The following is a 23226-nucleotide window of genomic DNA, read 5'->3' as shown; positions in this document are numbered from 1 at the left end:
TAATTAATTACGCTCCAGTGCCAAATACTAAAATGAACATCAAACTCAATATAAACATGTAAAATATCGAATCTTAGGAAAGAATTAAATATTATAAATGCAAAACACAAGAGTAAGAACGTAACATTTAAAATAATTAAGAGACCAAATTTAAATTAAACTCAAGATTTTGTGGTAAAACGACGATGTATTGAAACTCATAAACCAAATATAAAATTAAAAACTTGACCAAAAACCTGTGAACTAAAAAAGTATTGTCCCCTGAAATTTTGAAGTGTAACTACTCATTTGCTATTTTTTATGCCAAAAACAACATACTCGACCTTCTCGTGAAAGCAACAATTAAATTGTTGGACGTAGAGAAAATCCAAGAGTGTGAGTTGTAGCGAAAGTAGGATTCCTATGAGCTGATGCGAAGTTATGATCATTAAGTATTATAAAGGTGATCAGCTTAATGTTGTTTGTTAGGATTACACAACCACTTAAGATATAACCATATAAAGCCAAGGGTGTGCCTGATTAAGGTCGATACGAGCAACTTCCCAAGGCACCTTTTGATTCTAAAATGGTGGTTTGAGCTGTCGTGGAACAAGGGTTGGCCTCGACTTGAGTTAGACATATAAATAAATAAGTTGGACCAGTTTACTATATAAAACAACATTTTTGTTGATGAAAGACCAAACAATACTAGTTGTTGTGAACAAAACTTTATATTTCATTTTAACGAGCTGAACTCAAATGTGGTAATATTAAGATACGACCGAGGATTCTAACATTAAAAAAAAAAGAGAGAGATCAAAATAAATATCTTTAAAAAGCTGGATAATTTAAAATTCTATTTTTTTTAGTATAACAATTGTCAGAATGGAGATCGAACCTCTCGTATTTAACACGAAAGGTTGTGTCAGCTATTAACAATGAACTATGTTTACCTCGACTTAAATACCAATTTGAAAAATATATTATTGTTTTCTTAAAAGAGATTGTTATTACTATTATTGTTATTATTATTCAGGGAGGAGGGCAAACCATCAATAAACTCAGATCGTTAGATTAATTATTATTTAATCAACGATTATTTAATGTAGAAAACAGCACAACAATGGTTGGTTGGTTTATTTTCTCTTTTTTATTATTTTAATTCAACCCTTCTATCATTTTAATAAAAAAAAAATATTTTTAAAAAATTTGTCAAATATAGAAAAAACAAAAACTATTTACAAAATATAGAGCATAAAAAAACTTAAGTAAACTATATTTGAAATTTGTTCTCTATTTTATAAACAATATCAATATTTTGCTATTCTAGATAATGTTTTTTTTCTCTTATTTCATTTTATGATTAATTTTTCTTTAAGAATTATACTTAATTTCATACCTAGAATATTCTACGATTAACAAAATATTAGAATCTCAATGATTATATTTTTTTCTTTATTATAAATTTTTTACTTTTTTAGTTGGGTGGAGCATCGAAATATTCTGACTTACTAGTTGATAATTCGAACTTTATATTAATTGAGCTATATTGATTTAAAAAGGTGTTTTATCGAGAATTCTCAAACTTTGTTTCTTTTATTTTCATAAAAAATTGCAATATGCATTTTATTATTCTAACTTGCTATATAAGTTTTAAATAAAATCGAACAAATTAATAGTGTTTGTTTCAGTTATATTCTGAAATTTATAATAGGATAAATTACATCTTAATTGTAATAATTACACAATCAAAATTTCTCTTAATAAGTTAACCAATTATTGATATATGTTTATATAATAAAATTTTCGATACCCTGGTTGAGATCGATATTTTATTTTTTAATACAATAACCGTAGAATAAAGATCGAACCTCTATCTTTAAGTTGTAAGATCACATCAATTACCGCAACTCACTTTAATAAATATTATAATATTTTATTTCAAATGCTATTCCAACTCTATCACTTTACAATATGCCAATATTAATTGCATCAATACTTAGACCTCGGCTTCATATTTAAATTATTTTCTTAAAAAGACGAAGTGTTGTATTTATTTTCTAAATTTAAAAACTTAAATTTTACTTCCATTAACACATCATCATCATCATTATTTTATTATAGTTTCATTTCATTATTTTTCCCTATTTATTTTATATGCATGTAAGTATATATATTATTAAAGTTAGAATTATTATTATTTAGAAATATATATTTTTTATATTATTATTATTATTATTTCTCCCCCTCTACATCTCTATCAAACCCGTTTCTGTGTTCTAGGGTTCGAAGTTAGATTCCGATCATATCGCTTCTCCATTTCGATTCTCTCACCCACTCTCTATATTGTCTTCATCTAAATTTTCCATTTTACTTTTCGGTTTTAAAAAATCTCTGATTATATTTAGGGTTACAGATTTTTGTTTTCGAGTTCGCATTTGAATGCGATTCATATCCGAAGGTGTTTGGCTTCAAATGTTGGTGGGTTCTTGCTCCAGTTTGTTTAGGGCTAGGGTTTTTTTTTTTTTTTTGGGTACAATTCTGCACTTTTACGTAGGCAATGGCTGGTAGAACTTCTGATTTTTGATTGCGGAAGTCTGTTGTAGAATAATCTGGTTTATTTGCTTCCTTTTACTTTTGCGTTCCACGCTTGACGAATTAGTTTTGAGTTGAGACTAGCTTGTTCGTCTCGAGGATGATTAAGTTGTGAGATGTCAGATTTGTAGATTTCCATATTGTAGCGTAATTTGGTCGAATTGATTTTGCAGTATTGTGGTTTAAATTAATGGGGACGCGGTAGAAGTTTCATTTCCCGAAGACTACATTTGGGGAATTCTCTCATCAATTGAGCGTCGAATGTTTGCTTCCAGTATGGATACTGTGCGGGACACAGCTAGAACTGCGGGAACGTTGTTAATCCCAATGCGGTTTGTCTGGCCGTATGGGGGAAGAAGTGTGTTTCTCAGCGGTTCTTTCACCAGGTGATGTTCAGGAGTTCATGGTCTTTTGTACTTTCGATTCTTTCCTGCCTGTTCTATGGTTGTGGGACGCATCAACCGAGTTTGGATTTTCTGGTTTAACATGCGTATGTGTGTTATGTTGTAAACGATTTTTGTAAATTTTAATTGTATTTTGATGAAGGTGGTCGGAGCTTGTTCCTATGACGCCTATGGAGGGTTGTCCCACTGTTTTTCAGGCTATTTACAGCTTAACCCCTGGATATCACCAGGTCAGATTGTGGTGGTTGAATAGGACCTTTTAAATTGTTCATGCCATTTTTCACGGGCTCCACGGATATGTCTGAAACTATGGTGCTCTTTAGCTGTATGCAGCATAATTTTGATATAATCTTAGATGTTAGTTTAGTAAGTATTGAACAGTAGTTGTGCTGCTTGGGTGAAGCTGTTGTTTGTCAAGGAAAACATGGGTTTGTGGAAGAATTAAATTAAACAGAATCACAACTATATTGGATTCTCCGACAATTTTATGTTAATTGATGACCTTGGGTCAAGGTTAGAATGTGTAGGAATGGCTTTTCAAAAATTAGTTTTTCCAGTTATTGATTGTACGATCATAGAATTTTTGCTATACTAAGTAATATTGTCAATCTTTTTATCTTTATTCATATCATCTGTGCAGCTATAATGAGTAGCGATGGCATTTTTCTTGTTATTTCCAGCTGACTTCACTATGTACTTCAATATTGAGCAATTGGCATGCTTAGCTATTAAATTTAAATTATACAACGAAATTTTATTGAAGATACTTAAATTTGTTGATTTCATTTGTTTTTGAAATTTACTAATGTGCGCACAAAGGTTGTCTTGTATGCAGTATAAATTTTTTGTTGATGGAGAATGGCGTCATGATGAGCAACAGACTTGTGTTTCTGGGGAATATGGGGTTGTAAATACTGTTCTATTGGCTACAGAGCCTAGTTATGCTGCTCCACTTGCCAGTCCAGAGATGACTCCTGGATCTAGCATGGATGTGGACAATGAGGCCTTCCGTCGCTTGGTTAGAATTATTTATACATTATTGCTCCATTAATTTTATTTTGTTATGCCACAGAGTAAAGGAAGTCAAGGATTATGGATTTCTTTGACAGTTCGATCTATGATATTGATCAGCTGATGGACATGCATATTGCAATTACTATTTTCTAGCTTGAGCCTTCTATAGAATAATGGCTGGTGTTATCTGATTTATTTCTCTGTCGTACTTATGGATTGGGTTTTTGATGTATCTTACTTCTATTTACTGGGATTTCTGCATAAGGTTTACACTCACGCTGCTCCTTTAATCAGCTATTTGAAATTCTCGTTATTGTCCAGGTTCGAATAAATGATGGACGATTGTCTGAGGCTGTGCATAGTATATCAGAGGCTGATCTGCAGTGCTCTCGTCACCGCATATCTGCTTTCTTGTCCACGCATACTGTTTACGAGTTGCTCCCGGAGTCAGGCAAGGTTTGGATTCTCTATCTTCTTCTTCTTCCTTTTATTTATTTATTTATTTTTGCATGATACCGTATTTTTACTTATTGTTTCAGTTGTGCTTATTCAATTATGTTACAGGTTGTAGCTTTGGACATTGACTTACCTGTGAAGCAAGCTTTTCATATATTGCATGAGCAGGCATGTCCCTTTCTCCTATCCTCCCATCCCCTCTGCTCGACTGGTAAAACCATCAAATGATTAATCTTTGCGCTTGAAGGAGAAAATAGAACTTCCCCTCTCCGACTTCTTTTTGTGACATTTTATCTTTCAACTATTTGGGGACATAAAAAACATCCCATTTCAAATCCAATCTGATTCATAGGTTTAGTTGGAAGAGTGCTCTTAAAATTCCAACTTTGAAATTTGATTGGGAGGGGTGGTTGAATGTACTTTGATTTAAATTTTTAAGTACAAATTACATGTTAGAAGCTAATTGATGTTTGTACAGATCACTTTATGCCCTTTTCTACGAATGAAACAATTGAGACATTTCTTATTTTCTTTTTATCGCCTATTTGGTTGTTCAAGAGATTTGGATTTATGACTTATCTATATTAACTCTTTACAGGGTATTCCAACAGCTCCTCTTTGGGATTTCAGCAAGGGGCAATTTGTTGGAGTTCTCAGTGCTTCAGATTTTATTTTAATATTAAAAGAAGTATGTCTAGAAGCCATTTCTCCCCTGCATTTTATCTTCCCCCTAATGGGCGTTTAAATTGATGATGATACTTCTTTCCTTATCTTTGTTTCGAAGATTTTTTTGTCCCTGAAAATTCTTGAGTATAAGCATGTACATCTCACTGACAGTATCTATTATTGTGATTTATCTTCGTTTCGGCATCATAAGTATGCTGATAGAATTGTTGCTGTTTCTCATTCACTTATATCCTGTAGTTCATTTCTTTTCAAATATGCTAATTTAAATTTGAATAGTAGCTTGGGAAGCGTGGCTCAAACCTAACGGAGGAAGAGCTTGAAACACATACCATATCTGCTTGGAAAGAGGGTAAAGCATATTTGAATGGTCGAGTGGATGGACAAGGAAGGTTTTTGTCAAGACAGTTCATTCACGTGAGTAATATATTTCTCAATTTTTAAAACTACTTTGTACTATTTTTATATCTTCATCACAACTTTTACAAATTCTAGAACTTTGATTACCAATTAACAAATTCTTGAAATATGTAACTCATTGCCTTAGATGAAATGTGATATCATGACCTTGTCATTTATGAACACTTGTATCAAAGATCTTGACTTTCTTCTGGACATAGCACAGAACTCCTGAACCACAATTGCAAAAATTTCTAGGAAGTTCCTAATTTTAGATTTCAGAGGGTTGTAATGCTTTAGCAATGTAAAGTGGTTTGGTTTCATGATTTCAAGTTAAAGCATTTACCTACTTTGAATTATTAGTTTAAACAGAAAATGCCATTGGCTACCGTCTTAATCCATTTGCACCTCTGAGGGGGAGATTGTGCTGTTTACTCTCGTGTTATCTCCCTTTCAAAATTCTTTTGTATTTGTTTTCAATTCGAAGTGTTAAGCAATCTACACCACTTGAAGTCTTTGTTTCTTAATCCAACCTGCCAGAAACGTGTGCTGACTCTGTTATTGTTGCTCGTGTAGGCTGAACCATTTGATAATTTGAAAGATGTTGCTTTAAAGATCTTGCAAAATCAGGTGGCTACTGTTCCCATAATTCATTCGTCTGCAGAAGATGGTTCATTTCCACAATTGTTGCATCTTGCTTCACTTTCTGGAATACTAAAATGTAAGTATACTCCTAATTTCTTATTTTAAAATGGAGCTTCTGCTGATACTAAGTAGTGGGTGTTAGTTTCCAGGTATCTGCAGGTACTTTCGGCATTGTTCCAGCTTGTTGCCTGTGCTTCAACTGCCAATTTTTGCGATCCCAGTTGGTACGTGGGTCCCAAAAATTGGAGAATCAAACGGAAGGCCATTAGCTATGTTGAGACCTAGTGCTTCTCTTAGCTCAGCGTTAAACTTACTGATTCAAGGTTTGCACTTACACTTTCTTGTTTCTTCTATAGATGGTTTTACTTTGGGTGTAAGATTCAGATAGATGGCCTTTCCTTGTAAGAACTGGGACTGCTTTTGTGGATATCAGATAACTTGAGGGTTTTTAGTAAGGGTTCTTCCAATTCTGGGCTTCTTTTTGGTCTTCCGTCACTCCCTTGACCCAATCTATTGGTGCAAAAATGAGGTCAGATTATGAATGGGAAAAAGTTGTGTTAGATTTTGAACTTAGATGATGAGTGGAGAGTCGAGAGACTGTAATTTGTGTTTCTGGTGAGGTGTGCTAACATCACTAGATTCATCTCATAACTGGTTTGAATTTTATCTCTTGTTTGGGATGTTTCTTTAACAAACTTGTGTCATTGGATTTTGGAGGGCTTCTTTTGATGTGCTTGGGAATTACATTATTATTTCAGGTTGTTTAACGCTCTATGGAAGGAAATATGTTGTCTATGAATCTGGTTTTCTGTTTGGATGCATTCTTCCACTCTGATAATTGGGCACTGAGATTTGCAATTGAAGTAATGTGTGCATGTCTTATAATTTTTTATCAATTTCACTTGACATAGCATTTTGCAACTTGCAGCTCAAGTTAGTTCAATACCCATAGTTGATGACAACGATTCATTGCTGGATGTATATTGCCGGAGGTTATTTGTTGCAACATCTTTATTTGGGCAACTATTTGTTTTTTAGTCAGGTTTATTGGAAAGAAAATAAATAACTATGAAACCATTACAATTTTTTTTACAGTGATATAACAGCTCTTGCAAAGGACAGAGCTTATACACACATTAATCTTGATGAAATGACCATTCATCAGGTAACTTGTTTCCGTACTCCCTTCAATCTCATTTCAAACACACATTCTCATAAAAAAGATCTAATTTCTAATACCAAGTTGAGGACATTGTTTTTATTTCCTTTGATGCCCTTTCTTTTCTAGCTGTAGGGACTTATTTTAAGTTTATTGTCTCTCTCTGTTCTTTGTTGGATTGTCTTTCTAAATTTCATTTTTAATGCGAAATGGAACTTTTGTGGGGAAACATGAAAGAATACAATAGGTCGTACAGAAAGTCAGCCAACAAAAGATCCAAGCCAAACTAACTGTACAAACGAATGGGCCTCTTTGGTTGGTGAAGCCTGAAGAGAGAGCCTTAAACCTAGCAAAGGACCGACCTCTTCTCAAATTGTCAAGCATGAATTAATTTTATATGTTGAAAAATGTAAAACTGATTTTAGATTTAATGAAATCAATGCGATTGCAATGTTAGTACAAGGAAAAACACTCGGGTGTAGCATAGGAAATGAGGAATCAGGAGTAACTGGGAGATGTAAGATGATAGTGATGCTATCCACACTCCATGAATGTCTCATTTAACTTGAATCAGTATCCATGTCTGTTTCTTATTTATTTGTTAGTATCGTAAAATGGTTTTTGGAGAGTGTTCCGTTGTTGAGATTCTTCCTTTTCCATTACTCAGACGGAAGGAGGCTCGTAACATTCTGAAAGAACTTGATTACAAACTAGTTATGGTCATGATATAAAAGCTAGTTAGTTATTGTTAAATTGCCCATCTCATTTTAACGCAGTCTGTTCCTACATACAATCCGATGTTGAATGAAATGGTGGAAACTTGTGATTTTTCTATTTTATCAGTATTCTTATTTTTCCATTGTTCTTGCATCTGCTTCCTTTCAGGCATTGCAACTTGGACAAGATTCTTTCTCTCTTTATGAGCCACGAAGTCAACGATGTCAGATGTGCTTGCGTTCCGACTCGTTGCATAAAGTGATGGATCGTTTAGCAAACCCAGGTAGAGATAATTGGTTTTTCCTGTTGGTATTGATTTAATACAAGGGGATTCTGTTCTATCCTTCAATTGTATGGGTGATTCAACTTTGAAGCAAACCCCATTCCTTAATAATGGACTTTCAGGTGTTCGGCGGCTTGTAATTGTGGAAGCTGGCAGCAAACGAGTAGAAGGGATTATTTCGCTAAGCGACATATTCAAGTTCTTGCTTGGTTAGGTGAACCCTTTGACGATCCAGAGGGGTTTGTGCAAAAGGACAGCGTAAAGGAGGAGGAAGAATTGTACACTATCCATCTGCATAGTTGTTAGTGATGGGGAAGGACTCTCTTCTCTTCATTTGGTTGGGTCTTAGCCTCTCAATTCTATCGCCTGGCTTTTGGAGGAATTTTAGGGCGGAGTGGAGAAGAAAAAAAAGGCCACAGTAAAAAAAGAAAAAAAAAAGTAAAAAAAAAAAAGTACAATTGGGAGGAACTTGAATAGCATTCAAATTTCTCAACTCCCCCTTTTTTCCATTTATTATTATTTATCAGTTTATTAAGATGCCTTTGCCTTTGCCTTTGCCTGCTACTAATGTAGATTATTGGAGATGATGATGGTGATGATGTTGGGGATTTATTGTTACCAACCTCTGTTCTTTCCTAAAAAAGAAAAAGAAAAAAAAAAAAAGAGTTATGTGCAGAGGGGAAATTGGGAATCCAATTGAGGGGTGACACTTTGAAAGTTGTTAATTCTGTGCTTTTTATTAACACGTCATTGACTTTTGTATTCCATCTTGTTTTGTTTTTTTTTTCTATTTGGATTAAAAATCTTTTTTGTAATGTGGAAATTAAAGGAGCCAGGGCAATTGTCTCGTAGTAGAATGAATCCCATCAAACCAATTGAATGGTTTCCTTTTTTTCATCTTAGGGTTAATTTTTACATTTCTCTAAATAACTTGTAAATAATTTGAACGCCACCGTACGATTTAAAGAAATTGTAAATAATTGAAGGGTTCATTAAGATTTATAATTGGAATAATTCGGGGGACATTAATATTAACGAATGCATTGAATAGGTTGAGGAGAAATTGAGAGACGTTGCTGAATTGCTTTTATTCGTCGTGAAGAGGAGGCTTTAAATTTTGATGGGTTTGGTTCGAACGTTGAAATTTTCCATCTTGTACAGATAATTAGTAATGATGGTCTATAAATGCAAAGATTTCTGGACCATCGGATTGAAGTTATAAAAGATTTTGACAGAAATACTCGACGAAAATTAATGCTTCACTATAGGCTTTTACGGATGGATTGTGGCTTCACGTATTCCCTCTTGAATTGCCTGCCTCAAGGTGGTACTTCCTATGATTTGATTGCAACAAAAACCTGAAAACCAACTGTCTCGGTTTCATTTTCTAATATAACATATTGGACATCTAGATTTGTATATGAAGAACACTTAGTTTTAATCTTAAAAGAAAAAGGAAATATACCTAATCTTAATTTGAGAAGAGTAAAAGTGCCATCGAAAAAAGACTACAAATTGAGAACTAAAACTTAATCAGAACCGATCCACCGATCCATGGGTATTATTCTTTATTTTAGATTAGTTGTAATACTAGTATGAGCTAATTTCAAATATAACAAAAGAAACAAGACAAACAAAAGCGATTGAGAGAAGGAAAGCTAGAGAGTAAAGAACGAAAAGCAAGATTTACGAAGATTTTGAATAAGGATAAACAAATTGAAAAATTTAACATACACACAGACCACATAAGGTCAATTGTGTTAATGTCAATTGACAATGTTTTTTCAAATCCCAGCGTAATTTTTCCAAGTTAGATAAGGGTATATGCTTGAAATAATGTTCTAATTATTTAAATGGTGTTTTTTTCCTAACCACTCAAGCAGTGGCGGATCTAGAAAATATATTGACGGGGGCAGGAAGAAAAATATGAAAAATAAATTACATAGGTAAGATTTGAACCTAGGTGGAAGGGGGGCTGACAATCACAACAACCACTAAGCTAATAGTAAATATTGAAATTAAGTAGCTTTTTTTATATATATTATATAATAGCAATAAAGTTGAGGGGGGGCTCGAGCCCCCCCTGGGCCTATGCTAGATCCGCCGGTGCACTCAAGAAAGTCGTTACAACATATTTTTAGTAGAGGTTTGGGGTGGAAGAATGTTACATGCATGTTTTTACATTTGCCAATTAAACTAAGCTCGTTTTGGTTCGTTACAACAAGTGCCACGGGGAAGATTGCTTAACATTCAAAGATTCCATTTCCAATCCTCCCAACTGTGTTCTACTTCCAACGTAATGATCCATCATATAGCTACTTTCAAACCAGAGGTCATCTTCAGAACCTTATGTAGGTCCGAAATTCTGTCTTCACGTTTCTTTCTTCAAGTTCATGCTCGAAAAAGATGACCCTGACAGAGCAATAACACCGACCTCATAGAGCAACAACTCTAATCAATTTGTTGTTAGGAATACCTTTCCATGGACGGAGTGAGAAACCAATACATAATATTTCCCCGTGCAGGTTCTTCTCTTCTTGAGATGATCTTCAAATCGAAGGAAGATGCTACTTAGTCATCAACATGAAGCGACGCATGGGTTGGATCAAACTAGCATATCCAAACTGCATACCTCGTTAAAATCCTTGGCAGCACAGAGATTTCTTAGTCTCATATAACGGTTCTTTCATTCAGGAGGTAAGAAGGAACTTGAATCCATGCCACAGTTCTCCTCCCTTTCTAGCTAAATCTTTCCTCAATATTAATGGCAATTCATTTAAAGAATAACCAGCAACCAGCAAGGGAGAAGTAATGAATACAAAATATTTTCTTCAAACAGATTCTTCTATTCAATTAACCCACTGATCTATATTCAACCACTGAATCATACTCTTCCATCCGTAATGGACTTCCTGCAAAACATCTGAAAAAGAAAGTTTTTCCAAATAAAAATGTAGCAGAAAAATAATGAACACAAAAATTGAAGCCAGGTAGCAGGGGTGCAGACATATATTCGATAAAAATTACTTTGAGATAAAAAGAAGAATACAAGGGCATATAACAATACCAAGTCCACTAAAGAAAGGGGTTTGAGAAAAATTGCAGCCAGACATTGTGATGAAGAAACAAACACAAACACAAACAAAATTACTCATGGGACCTTTATGCTATAGTGAAGTAGTAAGGACTATGTTTGGAATACCATTAGGATAAAAAGGGGGCTCTTTTGATGTTAAAGAAACTCATGGGACTTTAATTTCTTATGCATGCAATCACCGTATTTTCTGTTGGGATGGAGGCAGCAGTGATTCAGTTGTTTAGACATCAATACACTCAAGGGGCTCTTTTGATGTTAAAGAAACTCATGGGATTTTAATTTCTTATGCTTGGCAATTCTTTTGTACTTTCTTATTTAGTAGTTTTTTCCTTTTAAAATTTGTGAGTGTCTGGGTAAGCTTACATGCACCTCGACTAATGTCACCGGACAACCCACCTGACTCTTCAATGTTTAAGTCTCAAGAAAACTCGTAGGAAAGTAATTCCTATGTAGGTGGCTACTATAGATTGAATCTGAAACCTCTTAATTATTTATTGAGACTGTCTACACTTTTTTACCGGTATATAAAATTATGATGGTTTATTTCGTTTAGCAAGACATCAATATAATTCCTATTTCAATCCTCTGAATCCTGTCAAAATCCATCCCTGCAGTGTTTTAATTTAGGTATAAGAAGGTTGCTTCTATGACTTACTACACAAGGATAATTTGGGTGAGGGTTAGTTATGTAATATTTTCGATGAGCTAGTGGCAGAGTTGAGTTGGGAAAAAATGGCACAACGGTACACAAACATACTGAGAGTGAGAGTAAGATTGAAAATTTACTTGTAATCAAATGGGTTGTAAAGCTTAGGAGCAGATATCAATAAATCACGTTCTTGCGTTCTCTGGCTTACTAGAGCTTAGAACTCCGATGCCAAGAAATCTTACACTCATTTCAAAATTTAGATGCATAAAAAAAACCAACCACGAGGATTTAAGTTATTCAACAGTTAATGAGTCACGTACCTTAGTTCATGCCAAAATAAATCAGTCTTTTCAAAGAGGAAGGGACGCAAAGGTGAAAGAAAGTCATCTTCCGCATTAAGCTGTGAGGAAGTAGCTTCAAGTCTCGCCACAAATAGTGAGATAACCAGATGAACAATTATAGTTGGATCAGGGTCCTCGAGGATGACCTGTAACTCTCTTTGAATCCATGGTTTAATCCTCTCTAGAATCACTTCTTTGCCTCCACGATTTCCTAATATGTTCTGCACATCTTGCAAATTCGCATTCACAAACACAGCATATGAAGAACTAAATAACCGAATTGCACTTGCAGCCAAGAGAACTTTGCAACATCTTTTTATGGAATCAAAGAGAGAAATTTAAACCATTAATTATCAATCATTCAAGTAGGCAATGTTGACAACTTGAGTATGGTTCAATTGGTTGATTATTAAAAAACATACCAGTTCTAAACATGATCTGACCGATGATGGAACAGCTTGTATACATCGGTTGTATATGCTTTGTCAAAACCCAACAACATATTAGCAAAAATATTCAAGCTCTAACTCCAAAACATGGAGAAAAAAGTGAGGCGTAAAACCCAATCAAGAAATGAACCTTGAAGTTACCTAGCTCGCCACTGAAGTTTTCGCCGGACAACAACATCAGCAGGCAAAGAATCCGGCCCTCGCCGTCCGAACGATCGCCGCCATGTAAGTGATCTTTCCGACCGTCTTTCTCTATTTAATTCATACCTCGTGCTCTGAAGAATCCTACATGAAAATAAAAGGAGCAAATATAGTTCCAAGTTCAATGTTCAAATCCATCCCTCCATTACAACAAACTAGAGCAGCTCTCAAGAAAACAACGTTCCATATTTACTTCTAACTTCAATTCAAGTAGAAAAGGTACACTTGAAAACAAAATCAACTACCAAAAAGACGTATCAAAACCAGAAACACACACCCGCGAGCGTCTGTTTGGGAAGATCCAACTCCAACCTTGAGCTTCTCGGAACAATTCGAGGTTTTCAACCGTTCTTTGCGGAAGCTTTGCGATGAGAGGTTGATTTTGGTAAACCATGAATCGAATTGAGCGTTACAAAGAGGGCAAGTTCGCTTCAAATTGCTCCATTTGCGAATACAGCCTATGCAATAGGCATGGATACACGTTGTCAGCACGGCGGCGGTACGATCCTCCAATTCTCTGAGGCAAATTGGGCAGGTTTCTCCACAAATCGCCGGCGAAATTACCTTCGTTATGAAGTTTTCGCCGTTGAGCTTTCGCGCCGGTTCTCGGGTCGAACTTGAAGGCTTCATGGCTTTCGCCTACAGCATTCTGTGGAAGAGTAGGAGAAAACACAAACTTTTAAGGCCCAAATCACTCCGTAAAAATACCTATTGGGCCTATTTTGAGCCTACTTTCAAATGAATTTTGGGCCAGCCTAAATAGTTTTACCAAATGGGCCTTGGGCCCAAATGGTCAGTAAAACTGCTCATGAACCATGTAATTTTGGGCCTTCTAATGAACGTAATTTCGGCCCATAACTGTAAAAGGAACAGGCTTTGAGCCCTCAAAGTGGTGGATATAACTGCTTGTTTGGGCCGCATATTTGAGCCTCTTTCCAAACGTAATTTCGGCCCAGTTCATTCAGTCTGTCCAGTGGCTCGTTATAATTGATATTGGGCTAATAATTTGGGCCAACTTTCAAACATTCGGCCTAGTATATACGGGTCCAGATTGGAGGGCGTAACTGATTAGATTTACTGGGCCAGATCTTCGGGCCTACTTTCAAATGTAACTTCTAATTTTGCCATTGATTATGGGCCCAATGTAGCAAGTATAGCGAGTTATTGGGCCTCCATTTGATTGTTGGGTCATAGATTTGGGCCTTGTTTGAATAATAATTGCGGCCCAGTCCAGATTTGCTCTTCCTCTGCCAACGAGAGAGTGAGAAGAGAGCGGGTTCCGTTGAGGTTTCAGTGACAGCAAAATTGTTTCAAAAATTTGGAGTTGTCTTCAGAACTAAGAACTGCTGAACAAAAATGGAGGTTCCAAAGGATCAAATCTCCACTCTTCTTGACCAGGGACTCTACAGTTCAGCTCAAATGCTGGTAAGTTTTCGATTTTCTTTCGCTTTCTCTTCAGTTCAATCCACTCACTCCATCGCACAAACAAGCAAATTCACCTTCTACATATTCGAAATTGGAGATCGGACTCAATCTGTTCAGTGATTTTGATTATCTTGTTCAGGGTTGCTTTCTTGTTTCATCGCCTGCTGCTAATGCAGAATCCACTCCTCACCTCAAGTCTGAAAGCTTGGTTTGTAGTTCTGAATTCATTTACTTTCAATTGTACTTCTTTACTGATTACTTATTTCATCTTTAATCGCATTGTTTTTTTAAATGAATTTCTTCACTCTAATCCGTTTTCTAGTTGAACCCTTTTTTACTCTGTTTCTGCCTCGTTAGGTGCTTCTTGGGGATGCATTGTTTCGAGAAAGGGAGTATCGAAGAGCAATTGTAAGTTTCTGAGTTGATTAGATGCTGCTTGCTGCAGGATTAGTTTTATTTTAGGGGTGTTTTTTTTCTTTTCTTTTAACTTTATTGTTTAACTTGGCAGCATACTTACAAGCAAGCCTTGCAATACTATAAGATTATTCCTAAACAAAATTCTACTACTGCTAGAAGTTCTTTGCAGTCGAACAGGTCATCTTCTCCAAACTCTTTTAACATGTCGGCCATTAACGAAAATGAGGTAGACAGAAATTTTTTCCCAATATACGGCTCAATTTTTTTATTCACTTATTATGTATGTTCATATTTTCCCTTCGTCGGCTCATTTTTTTTTCAAATTTTCTTAGATAAATTGTCTTTGAGGAGATTTCTTTTCTCTTCATATTTCATATTATACCTTCATGTTGTTTCTACGGCAGGTGAAGTTTAAAATTGCATCGTGTTATTGCGCCTTAAGTGACAATAGAGCTGCCCTTGTAGAGGTCTCTCTCTATCTTTCTTTATCAGACACGTGGGCATACACAATCTACTTGATGTTAGATTTCTCTCAGTTGTACTTTGCAGATGGAGGGAATTCCAAGTAAGGCAAGAAATTTGCAAATGAATCTTTTGCTGGGAAAGCTTTATAGATATGCCAGACATAACCGTGCTGCTATTGCATATTACAAGGAGTGCTTAAGGTTAGTCAGTGAAAGCATAAAAACTTCAATGGTTACTATTTTGTTCAGCTTACTAACTAGTGTGTTTGTCAACTAGAATTAGGATACTTTCTCCTTCCCATTAAAATAAAATTCAGCCTCACGCTCTAATACTTCGTTTTATTTATTTTTTACAGACACTGCCCGTATGTGTTTGAAGCTATTATTGCTTTAGCAGAACTTGGCACTACTGCCAAAGATATCATTTCCTTGTTTCCTCAGGTATGTTATCAAAATATTGATGGAAAGGACTAGCTGAATGTAAGAATACGTAGTTATTTCTTTGTTTGAAATTGCAGTACGGTACGTTTTTGAATGTCATGTGATTGTCTTGTAATTCTCTTAGCATGATGAATTGGCAAATTCTACAGTTAGGTTTCAGAAGCTGCCGCCAGTATGCTTAAGATAGGTTTCATGAGGTGTCAAAACCTGGAAGGCCCTTCTCTTGGTTTTGAGTCTCTAATTGTCTTTCTTTTTTCTTTAATCCTTGCAGTGAGTTCTATTACCATGTTCATTTTTGAACTGTTGTGGGAACCCTGCACCTCTTATTAAGTGTCCACAAAGATTCTTATGCTGTCTCAACGATATTTACTTGCAATGTTGATGTACTGCCCATAATTAATCTAGTGCGGAGGCTGAAAGAATGACTACAGTTTATGCATTTAGCATGAAGATCATCTGCATCAATGCTGGGTTTATCTTATCATAATTTTTGTTTATAGAATATTTAACATCGTCTTACAATTTTCCCCTTTTGGTTTCTCTTGAATTTTATTTCAGACAGCAAACAGAAGTGGCAAAACTCCTTTTGATCACTTCGATTCAAATCGCTGGCTGCCAGTAAGTGTTGGAACTAGAAGAGATATAGAAACTATCTCCCAATGTCCATCCTTTACCATTAGCTTTAATTGTGAAATGAAGAAGCTCTTTCTCATTTTCTTAATTAGATGGCCTTTTTCTTTTCATTTTATTTTTTGAGTCATACATCAGGATGTGGGGTTTTAAACCTCCGACCTAAAGAGATAAGGTAGATATCTTTACTATTGAATTATGCATGTTGGCTTAACCAAATAGCTTTAAACTTGGTAGATTGTTAAGCTGCACGTGCATTTGACTTTAGAAGCAAACTTCCACTAAACAAAAGGAATTAAATTTCCAATCATTACTATCCTTGTTAGCCAGATGAGAATAGGTTAGCTGGGTTTGGTATAACACGCTTCTCAACTCAAAAGTTGATTCTATGATTGTTATTTTACCAGTCTTTTTGAAAAAAATGTAATGGATAAGTACTGCCCAGTATTTAATCACAGGCAATCCAAATCAGAAATTGGCTTTTGAAATAGTTGTCTGGCAAATATTTGTGTTTGCTTTGATTTTGCAAGTACAAACAAATTGTGCAATCTGCAGCAGATCATGGGCAAAGAATCAGTTTAAAATTTTTACCTTTATTTTTCACTCCTAACTTTTTGAAGTTCATATTGCTTTCTAAACTATTTATTTATTAACAGTAGTATTTATGAGAAATGAGTGCTAATTAGTTTGTTAAATTTTCTGCAGCGCTATGTTGAGGCCCAGTGCTGCATTGCTTCAAATGATTACAAAGGTAAAATACTGTCTTTCCGTTCACACTATCAAAGCTAAGTATAATTAGTCATTTTATCCAGTAAGCACTTGATATTATCCATCCTCTTCTTCTAGAAATGATATACAGCGTGGTTCATATGAGAAGTTCAGACATCCTAGCTTTCTCATTTCTCTTTATATTTATTTATTATTACTTTGTTTTAAAACTCTTGCAGGTGGTTTGGAGCTATTTTTGGATTTGTTGCAACGTTTTCCCAATAATATTCATCTGTTGCTTGAAGTTGCAAAGGTGGGTTATTGTGATAAGATAACAAATGTAAGTTTAACGATGTTCATTCTTGGGCAACCCTTTCCCCTCAAGCATATTCGTGGTTCATTGTGGAGCGTAATTTTGTAGTTGGATGAAGTTTCTCCCTTCTCTCAGTATTGAAGTGGAGCTAGCTTATGTTGCTTGTAGCCAAAGGAGAGAAACATCCATAATCGTTTTGGCAGTAGCCATTACGTCACCTGTGTGTGTTCTCTTTCATTTTTCTTGTTTTCTGTTTTTGCTGTATGGTGCCCTTTCATGACAATGCATATGTTGTTGCAAAAGGCATCCTGTTTTCGCTCATTGAATGTTCCGAGGCCATCTGATCTTTTCAAGGCTTCAGTTGTTATATATCTTTGGTTAAATTACAAGTTTAGTTCCTCTACTTTGAGGTTTTTGTCTATTTATTTAGTCATGAACCTTTAAATCTGTCTAATAGATTCTTAAATTTCAATTATGTCCAATAAGGTTCTTGACAAATTTGTACCGTTTAAAAAATAATTGATCTATTAGATATAAATTTGAATTTTATATCTTTGGAGACTCAAAACTTTTAAAGTTTTAATTTTGTATCTCGTAAATTCTTGAATTTTATGTCTAAGGGGACTCAAAACTTTCAATGTTTAAGGATTTCATTTGTGATTTTAACATGTATCTTTTCATCTATTGGTGGGTCATATTTTATTTGAAAATATGGTGATGTTCTATAGGCGGTAAATATAAATGGAACATTTTCAACTTGTCCACTAACTGACATGCTAACATCTACGTGCCTAGGTCGAAGCCATCATAGGAAAAAAAGATGAGGCCATCATGAATTTTGAGAAGGTAACGTGAAATGTGAGCATAATGATGATAATGATCAACTCTTTTGATCACCCATTGACATTTAATTCAATGTTATTATAGGCACGATCAATTGATCCATTTATAGTAACATATATGGATGAATATGCTATGCTTTTGAAGATAAAGTCCGATTATTCAATGCTAAACAAGTTAGTCCATGACTTGTTAAATATCGATCCTACAAGACCAGAAGTTTTTGTGGCTTTGTCTGTATTGTGGGAAACGAAAGATGAGAGGGGAGCCTTGGCTTATGCTGAAAAGGTTTGTTGTGATGATAGATCTTTGGAATTTGTTTTATTTTCTATATTGACTAACGTTCATACTGCTAATAATCAGAGCATCCGAATCGATGAAAGGCACATAACAGGTTTCATCATGAAGGTACTTAATATATGTATGCAAAGATACCTGAATGCCCACCAGAATATCAAACATCAATTTTCAAGTTTCTACTTTCAGGGAAATCTGTTATTAGCCATGAAGCAGCCAGACGCAGCCGTTAGTGCTTTCAGGAATGCTCAAGAACTGAGACCTGATATTCGTTCATATCAAGGTGAGACCTCCCATTGTTGCATTTATTTTGCCATTGAATGCAATCTCACTGTTCAAAAATGTATTTTGTCGTCTAAGATGCTGAACTTTCAAATGGTTGTGAATTCACTTTTGGCTGCAGGTTTGGTCCATTCTTATCTGGCACTGTCTAAAATGAAAGAGGCATTATATGCTGCCCGGGAGGCAATGAAAGCGATGCCTCACTCTGCAAAGGCTCTAAAATTAGTTGGAGATGTACATGCTAGTAACTCAGGTGGTAGAGAGAAGGTACACGATTTAAACATTTTTTCTGTAGTAATTCAACCTAGAAGACTGCCATTTGCAAATATATTTCATATGTTGGATCTGGTATGGAATTTTTAATAGGCCAAGAAGTTTTATGAGTCAGCACTTAGGCTGGAACCTGGTTACCTTGGAGCGGCATTAGCTTTGGCAGAGCTCCATGTAATTGAAGGCCGAAATGGGGATGCTGTATCATTACTGGAGAGGTACCTTAAGGATTGGGCTGATGATTCTCTTCACGTAAAACTAGCTCAAGTATTTGCCGCCACAAATATGTTGCAAGAGGCTTTATCTCACTATCAAGCTGCATTAAGGTGAAACCTTATCGATGCTTTCTGTTGCCCCCCCCCCCCCCCCCCCCCCCCCCCAAAAAAAAAATGACCGAACCTATATAGCTTACTCGTAGTTATGTATGACTAACAACCTCACTGGACGTTGCTCTCTCACCCCTAGTTGGCCCGATTCACCAACATTATTCTATCACATTCCCTCTCCCTTTCTCCTTGGCAGATTTGGGCCGTGTTTGAGAGTGATACTAAAATAATTAAAATCACTTTGAAACATTCTTCTAGTCATAAAAATTATTGATGATATGAAAATTACATTTAAAAGTTTAAAATTACCTATTAAATAAATTTGGTGCAATTAAAAGTGTGTTTCGGAGTATTTTAATTAAACATAATAAAATTGATTTTATCAATTTCAAAATTACTTCCAAACATGCATTTACGTTGGTACACCATCATCATTGGAGGCCGAGACCATCTGCATCCTGCCATCCTCCACTCCACCAAGAGTCATAAAGGATTCAAGGTCTTGAAACTCTTAAATCAATTGTTGACCCAAAGATTAAGCTGATGGGTGAATGTAAATTATTACTATTTCATCTAACAAAAACATTAGATGCTATCGTGATTCATGATTTTATTTATCTCAAAGAGATTTCCTTTCACACGCTCAATTCTCGCATGCGTGTCAAAAAGTAGTTCCTCCAAAATCTAATGATCAGCGACAAGTACTTAGGATCTCTTAGATTGAAAACTTAACACTTAGGTTGCTACCGAAACAGTCTAGCTGCTGCAAGCTCAACCTAACATTATTCTAATAAATCCGTCTCTAATTTTATTAATTTTTCTCGCGTGTATTTATCATCTGCTTTCTTGCTTTTGGAGTGGTATTTGCTGACTACTTCCTTTATTCATATGACATGTATTTATTTGGTTTATTAATCATATACAGGATGAATCCCCAGAATGAAGCTGCCAAAAAAGGTCTAGAGCGGTTAGAAAAACAAATGAAGGTTTGTTTTTAATCTTTCAAATTTCATGATATTTATAACTCCTAAATGCTTTCAACTTTTCTTAAAAGCAAGAAGTTGAACATTACTTCATTCAAGCATGGCCCAATCCTAGGTTAGAGGGCACTAGAACAGGAACAGCTCATTGAAATATTATTGCAGGGAGTGGATCCTGATGCACCTGAAGATGATGAAGACAATGAGGTCGATGATGCCGATGGAGACCAGGAAGAAGCCGAACTCTTATGATCAGTAACAATCCAACACACGATGTTTACTTTTGCAAGTACTGATTCAGACTTTGACTCTTCGATGTTTTCTTTCAAGAGTAGATATTAACTCGTACACGTAAGAATGTGAAATATTTGGGGTCAAAAGTGCAAATTACCTGGTTTGGAAGCAGCAATTTGAACTGTTATTTTCAGAATTGCATTAGGAAGAACTGCAACAGGAAGTCACAACCATTCACGCAAATCTCTCACCATTTCTCACCCTATTTCACATTGTCGAGATCAAGCAGGAGAAAGTTGCGAAAATCATGGACGAAGAAGAATTCCAATTGAGTAGCTATGATTCCATGACTACTAAGCTTCCGTTTCTGTCTGATCTTCTTTAACTGTGAAAACTATAATCTGTATGTATTTATTTTACCTAATGAAGTGACAAATGAAGAGCGGTCTTTTCTTGTAACTTATGTACACAAGATCATTGATTGTATTCAGCTAGAAGCCTGTATATTCATCTGTGTATCATCTAAACTTAAATACTCAATTTTGCATTGTTAATGAATTTTAAAGTTAGTTTATCAATTGTCATATATATTACTTAGCAGATGGAAGTTTTGGCATAGTTTTTATATTTATATAGAATATTTATTACTAGGTAAACCAAAACATTAGATTACATTGAAGTCACCAAAAAAGGACTTTACATAAAGCTTTTTAAGTAAACTCTCTGTGCCATTTCTGCCTATTTATATATATATATTATAGGAAAGCTTGGCTATGTCAAAGTTACATCAAGTTAGAGAGCAAGAAGGTTTAAACCCATAAAGCACCAGCCTTCCTAAGCATTGGGATCAGGTTGCGCTTAAGATGAAGACTCATGACTTCATTAGCGCCACCGACCAGTTCCCCACCAATGAACACGGCAGGTACGGCAGGGTTACAACCAATCCGAAGAAGAGCTTGTTCTATCTCTTTCCCTCTAGGAAGCTCGTCGAGCTCGTACACCGTCGGGTTAACTCCAAAATCACACAAGAGTGTCTTGATAGAGTGGCTCATACAGCAACTATTCTTGCTGAAAACCACCACTGGTCTATCAGAAACCAACTTGTTCACAGTCTCCATTGATATATATATGTAGTTTGAGAGCTTAAGAACACAGAGAAGGAAATAGAAGAAGAAAATGGTTGAGAATGAAGTGAGGAATGAAGAAGGGAAAAGGGGTTATTTATATAGGATTTTCAGTGATGAGAGAGAAAGAGGGAATGTTGGAATTTAAGAAGGAGAGATATTTGAAAGAGCTGGAAACTTCCAAGCCACTCTTTTGAAGGGGTTATAGTATAAAGTTGGGATATCGAAAAGAAAAAAAAAAATGCAGAGTAAAACAGCTTCGAATCTTTGCATAAATATGTGAAGACGAAAAAACAAACAGAGACGTGTCCTTTGTACGGTTTCCATTTACAAATCTCTCCAGTACTTGTTAAAATTCCTTTTACAATATCAGATCACATTTCCTTTTTCTTCAATCTTTTCACCGTCCAATTCTGTTTATTCTCTCTCTTTATATACACACACATATATATATTGAGATATATTGTTTATAGTACAATACGGTGAGAAGTTTCGATCCACTAATCTTTTGTTTTTGACATGTTGGTTGAGTTATGTTTGCTTTGGTTGAAAGAGATTTTATTTCCTTTTAGACTTACTAACACATAACACATATTGTATCTTAATTGAACTATGGTTGCTTTGACTAAAATGAATTTCTTTTTACTTAATTGTCTTTACTTACACATACTACAAGTTAGTTGAGTCATGATCGCTTTGGTTTAAAGAGATTTTTTTTCTCTTAGTCTTTACTAACACATACTATATAATAGTTGAACGATGTTTGGTTGAAAGGAATTTTGTTCTCTTATTATAAGTCTTACTAATACATACATATATTCTCAATGTTAGTTGACATATGTTCATTTTCGTTGGAAGAGATTTTATTTTTTCTTAGACCCCGTTTGTTTCACATGAATTGCCACAGGATTTTCGACAGACTTTAATTATCTTTGTTTGTTTCACAAACTTTCAAATTTTAAAACACAGGCTATTGTTATCCAGGAACGTTAAAACCTTTTTTTATACAAGTTGGTAAATCAAATATATTATCTTTAACTTTCAAACACATTAATTATCCTAGACATTTAAAATATGAACATTCAAATCCCAAAGATTTAATATATATACCCATGTATCGATATTTGTGATTCAAATGGTCTCTTAGTCTTTTCAACACATACTACTACATGCTAGTCGAAGTATATTCGCTTTGGTCGAAAACAATTTTCTTTTCTTTTACAAGTCTTACTAACGAAACATATAGATATACGCTACAAGTCAATTGAGTCATGCTTGTTTTGATTGGAAGAAATTTTATTTCTTTTAGTCTTATTAACACATACTATATGCTAGTGAGGTATGCTCACTTATATTAAAAGAGATTTTCTTATCTTAATATATATTATATGTCAGTTGAGTTA

General features: G+C 35.0%; 4 protein-coding genes across 6 annotated transcripts; 2 read left to right on the top strand and 2 right to left on the bottom strand.

The window, feature by feature from the left end:
• The first annotated feature begins 2221 nt into the window (after window positions 1-2221).
• LOC103497871 (sucrose nonfermenting 4-like protein) lies at window positions 2222-9100 on the top strand. Of its 2 annotated transcripts, XM_008460254.3 has the most exons (14): window positions 2222-2460; window positions 2748-2960; window positions 3121-3208; window positions 3814-3996; window positions 4314-4448; window positions 4557-4616; window positions 5047-5136; window positions 5415-5549; window positions 6108-6252; window positions 6326-6499; window positions 7105-7168; window positions 7272-7341; window positions 8221-8335; window positions 8458-9100. In XM_008460254.3, the coding sequence occupies exons 2-14, from the start codon at window positions 2836-2838 to the stop codon at window positions 8547-8549; spliced, it is 1476 nt and encodes a 491-aa protein (XP_008458476.1). In that variant the 5' UTR covers window positions 2222-2460; window positions 2748-2835; the 3' UTR covers window positions 8550-9100. The 2 variants fall into 2 exon arrangements, with proteins under 2 accessions (XP_008458476.1, XP_050947815.1); XM_051091858.1 differs by lacking the exons at window positions 7105-7168; window positions 7272-7341; window positions 8221-8335; window positions 8458-9100 and adding an exon at window positions 6935-7085.
• Window positions 9101-10345: 1245 nt separating this feature from the next.
• On the bottom strand, window positions 10346-13716 carry LOC103497872 (uncharacterized). 2 transcript variants are annotated; one of them, XR_007824905.1, is made up of 6 exons: window positions 13350-13716; window positions 13013-13156; window positions 12845-12902; window positions 12402-12643; window positions 10968-11258; window positions 10346-10882 (listed from the first exon to the last, which is right to left on the bottom strand). XR_007824905.1 is itself a non-coding variant. In XM_008460255.3 (5 exons), exons 1-5 carry the CDS (start codon window positions 13700-13702, stop codon window positions 11189-11191), a joined length of 867 nt encoding a protein of 288 aa, XP_008458477.1. In that variant the 5' UTR covers window positions 13703-13716; the 3' UTR covers window positions 10346-11188. The 2 variants fall into 2 exon arrangements, 1 of the variants encoding a protein (XP_008458477.1); XM_008460255.3 differs by having other exon boundaries at window positions 10346-11258.
• A 616-nt stretch (window positions 13717-14332) lies between these two features.
• Window positions 14333-21892, top strand: LOC103497873 (anaphase-promoting complex subunit 7). The gene is made up of 18 exons (XM_008460256.3): window positions 14333-14497; window positions 14637-14705; window positions 14855-14905; window positions 15006-15140; window positions 15319-15381; window positions 15464-15579; window positions 15735-15819; window positions 16378-16437; window positions 17155-17200; window positions 17397-17470; window positions 18266-18316; window positions 18398-18598; window positions 18674-18718; window positions 18797-18890; window positions 19011-19156; window positions 19256-19485; window positions 20411-20471; window positions 20631-21892. Exons 1-18 carry the CDS (start codon window positions 14429-14431, stop codon window positions 20715-20717), a joined length of 1683 nt encoding a protein of 560 aa, XP_008458478.2. The 5' UTR covers window positions 14333-14428; the 3' UTR covers window positions 20718-21892.
• On the bottom strand, window positions 21319-21817 carry LOC103497874 (monothiol glutaredoxin-S2-like). Its single transcript, XM_008460257.3, has one exon. The coding sequence runs from the start codon at window positions 21815-21817 to the stop codon at window positions 21509-21511; it is 309 nt and encodes a 102-aa protein (XP_008458479.1). The 3' UTR covers window positions 21319-21508.
• Window positions 21893-23226: the final 1334 nt, after the last annotated feature.

This window comes from Cucumis melo, chromosome 11 (genome assembly GCF_025177605.1).
Source record: "Cucumis melo cultivar AY chromosome 11, USDA_Cmelo_AY_1.0, whole genome shotgun sequence".
NCBI classification, from domain to species: domain Eukaryota; kingdom Viridiplantae; phylum Streptophyta; class Magnoliopsida; order Cucurbitales; family Cucurbitaceae; genus Cucumis; species Cucumis melo.
Note: the sequence above shows the minus strand (reverse complement) of the source record. Positions and strands in the feature narration are given on the sequence as shown.

Excerpts from the sequence above, each read along its gene's own strand:
- LOC103497871 (XM_008460254.3), top strand. The coding sequence starts at position 2,836 with ATGTTTGCTTCCAGTATGGATACTGTGCGGGACACAGCTAGAACTGCG. Across the intron at positions 3,209-3,813 it reads TAACCCCTGGATATCACCAG|TATAAATTTTTTGTTGATGG; the intron begins GTCAGATTGTGG and ends TCTTGTATGCAG. Across the intron at positions 8,336-8,457 it reads GGATCGTTTAGCAAACCCAG|GTGTTCGGCGGCTTGTAATT; the intron begins GTAGAGATAATT and ends ATGGACTTTCAG.
- LOC103497872 (XM_008460255.3), bottom strand. The coding sequence starts at position 13,702 with ATGAAGCCTTCAAGTTCGACCCGAGAACCGGCGCGAAAGCTCAACGGC. Across the intron at positions 12,644-12,844 it reads TCAGATCATGTTTAGAACTG|AACATATTAGGAAATCGTGG; the intron begins GTATGTTTTTTA and ends CAAGATGTGCAG. Across the intron at positions 11,259-12,401 it reads TTATTTTGGCATGAACTAAG|ATGTTTTGCAGGAAGTCCAT; the intron begins GTACGTGACTCA and ends TTTCTTTTTCAG.
- LOC103497873 (XM_008460256.3), top strand. The coding sequence starts at position 14,429 with ATGGAGGTTCCAAAGGATCAAATCTCCACTCTTCTTGACCAGGGACTC. Across the intron at positions 15,382-15,463 it reads ATAGAGCTGCCCTTGTAGAG|ATGGAGGGAATTCCAAGTAA; the intron begins GTCTCTCTCTAT and ends TGTACTTTGCAG. Across the intron at positions 19,157-19,255 it reads ACTCAGGTGGTAGAGAGAAG|GCCAAGAAGTTTTATGAGTC; the intron begins GTACACGATTTA and ends AATTTTTAATAG.
- LOC103497874 (XM_008460257.3), bottom strand. The coding sequence starts at position 21,817 with ATGGAGACTGTGAACAAGTTGGTTTCTGATAGACCAGTGGTGGTTTTC.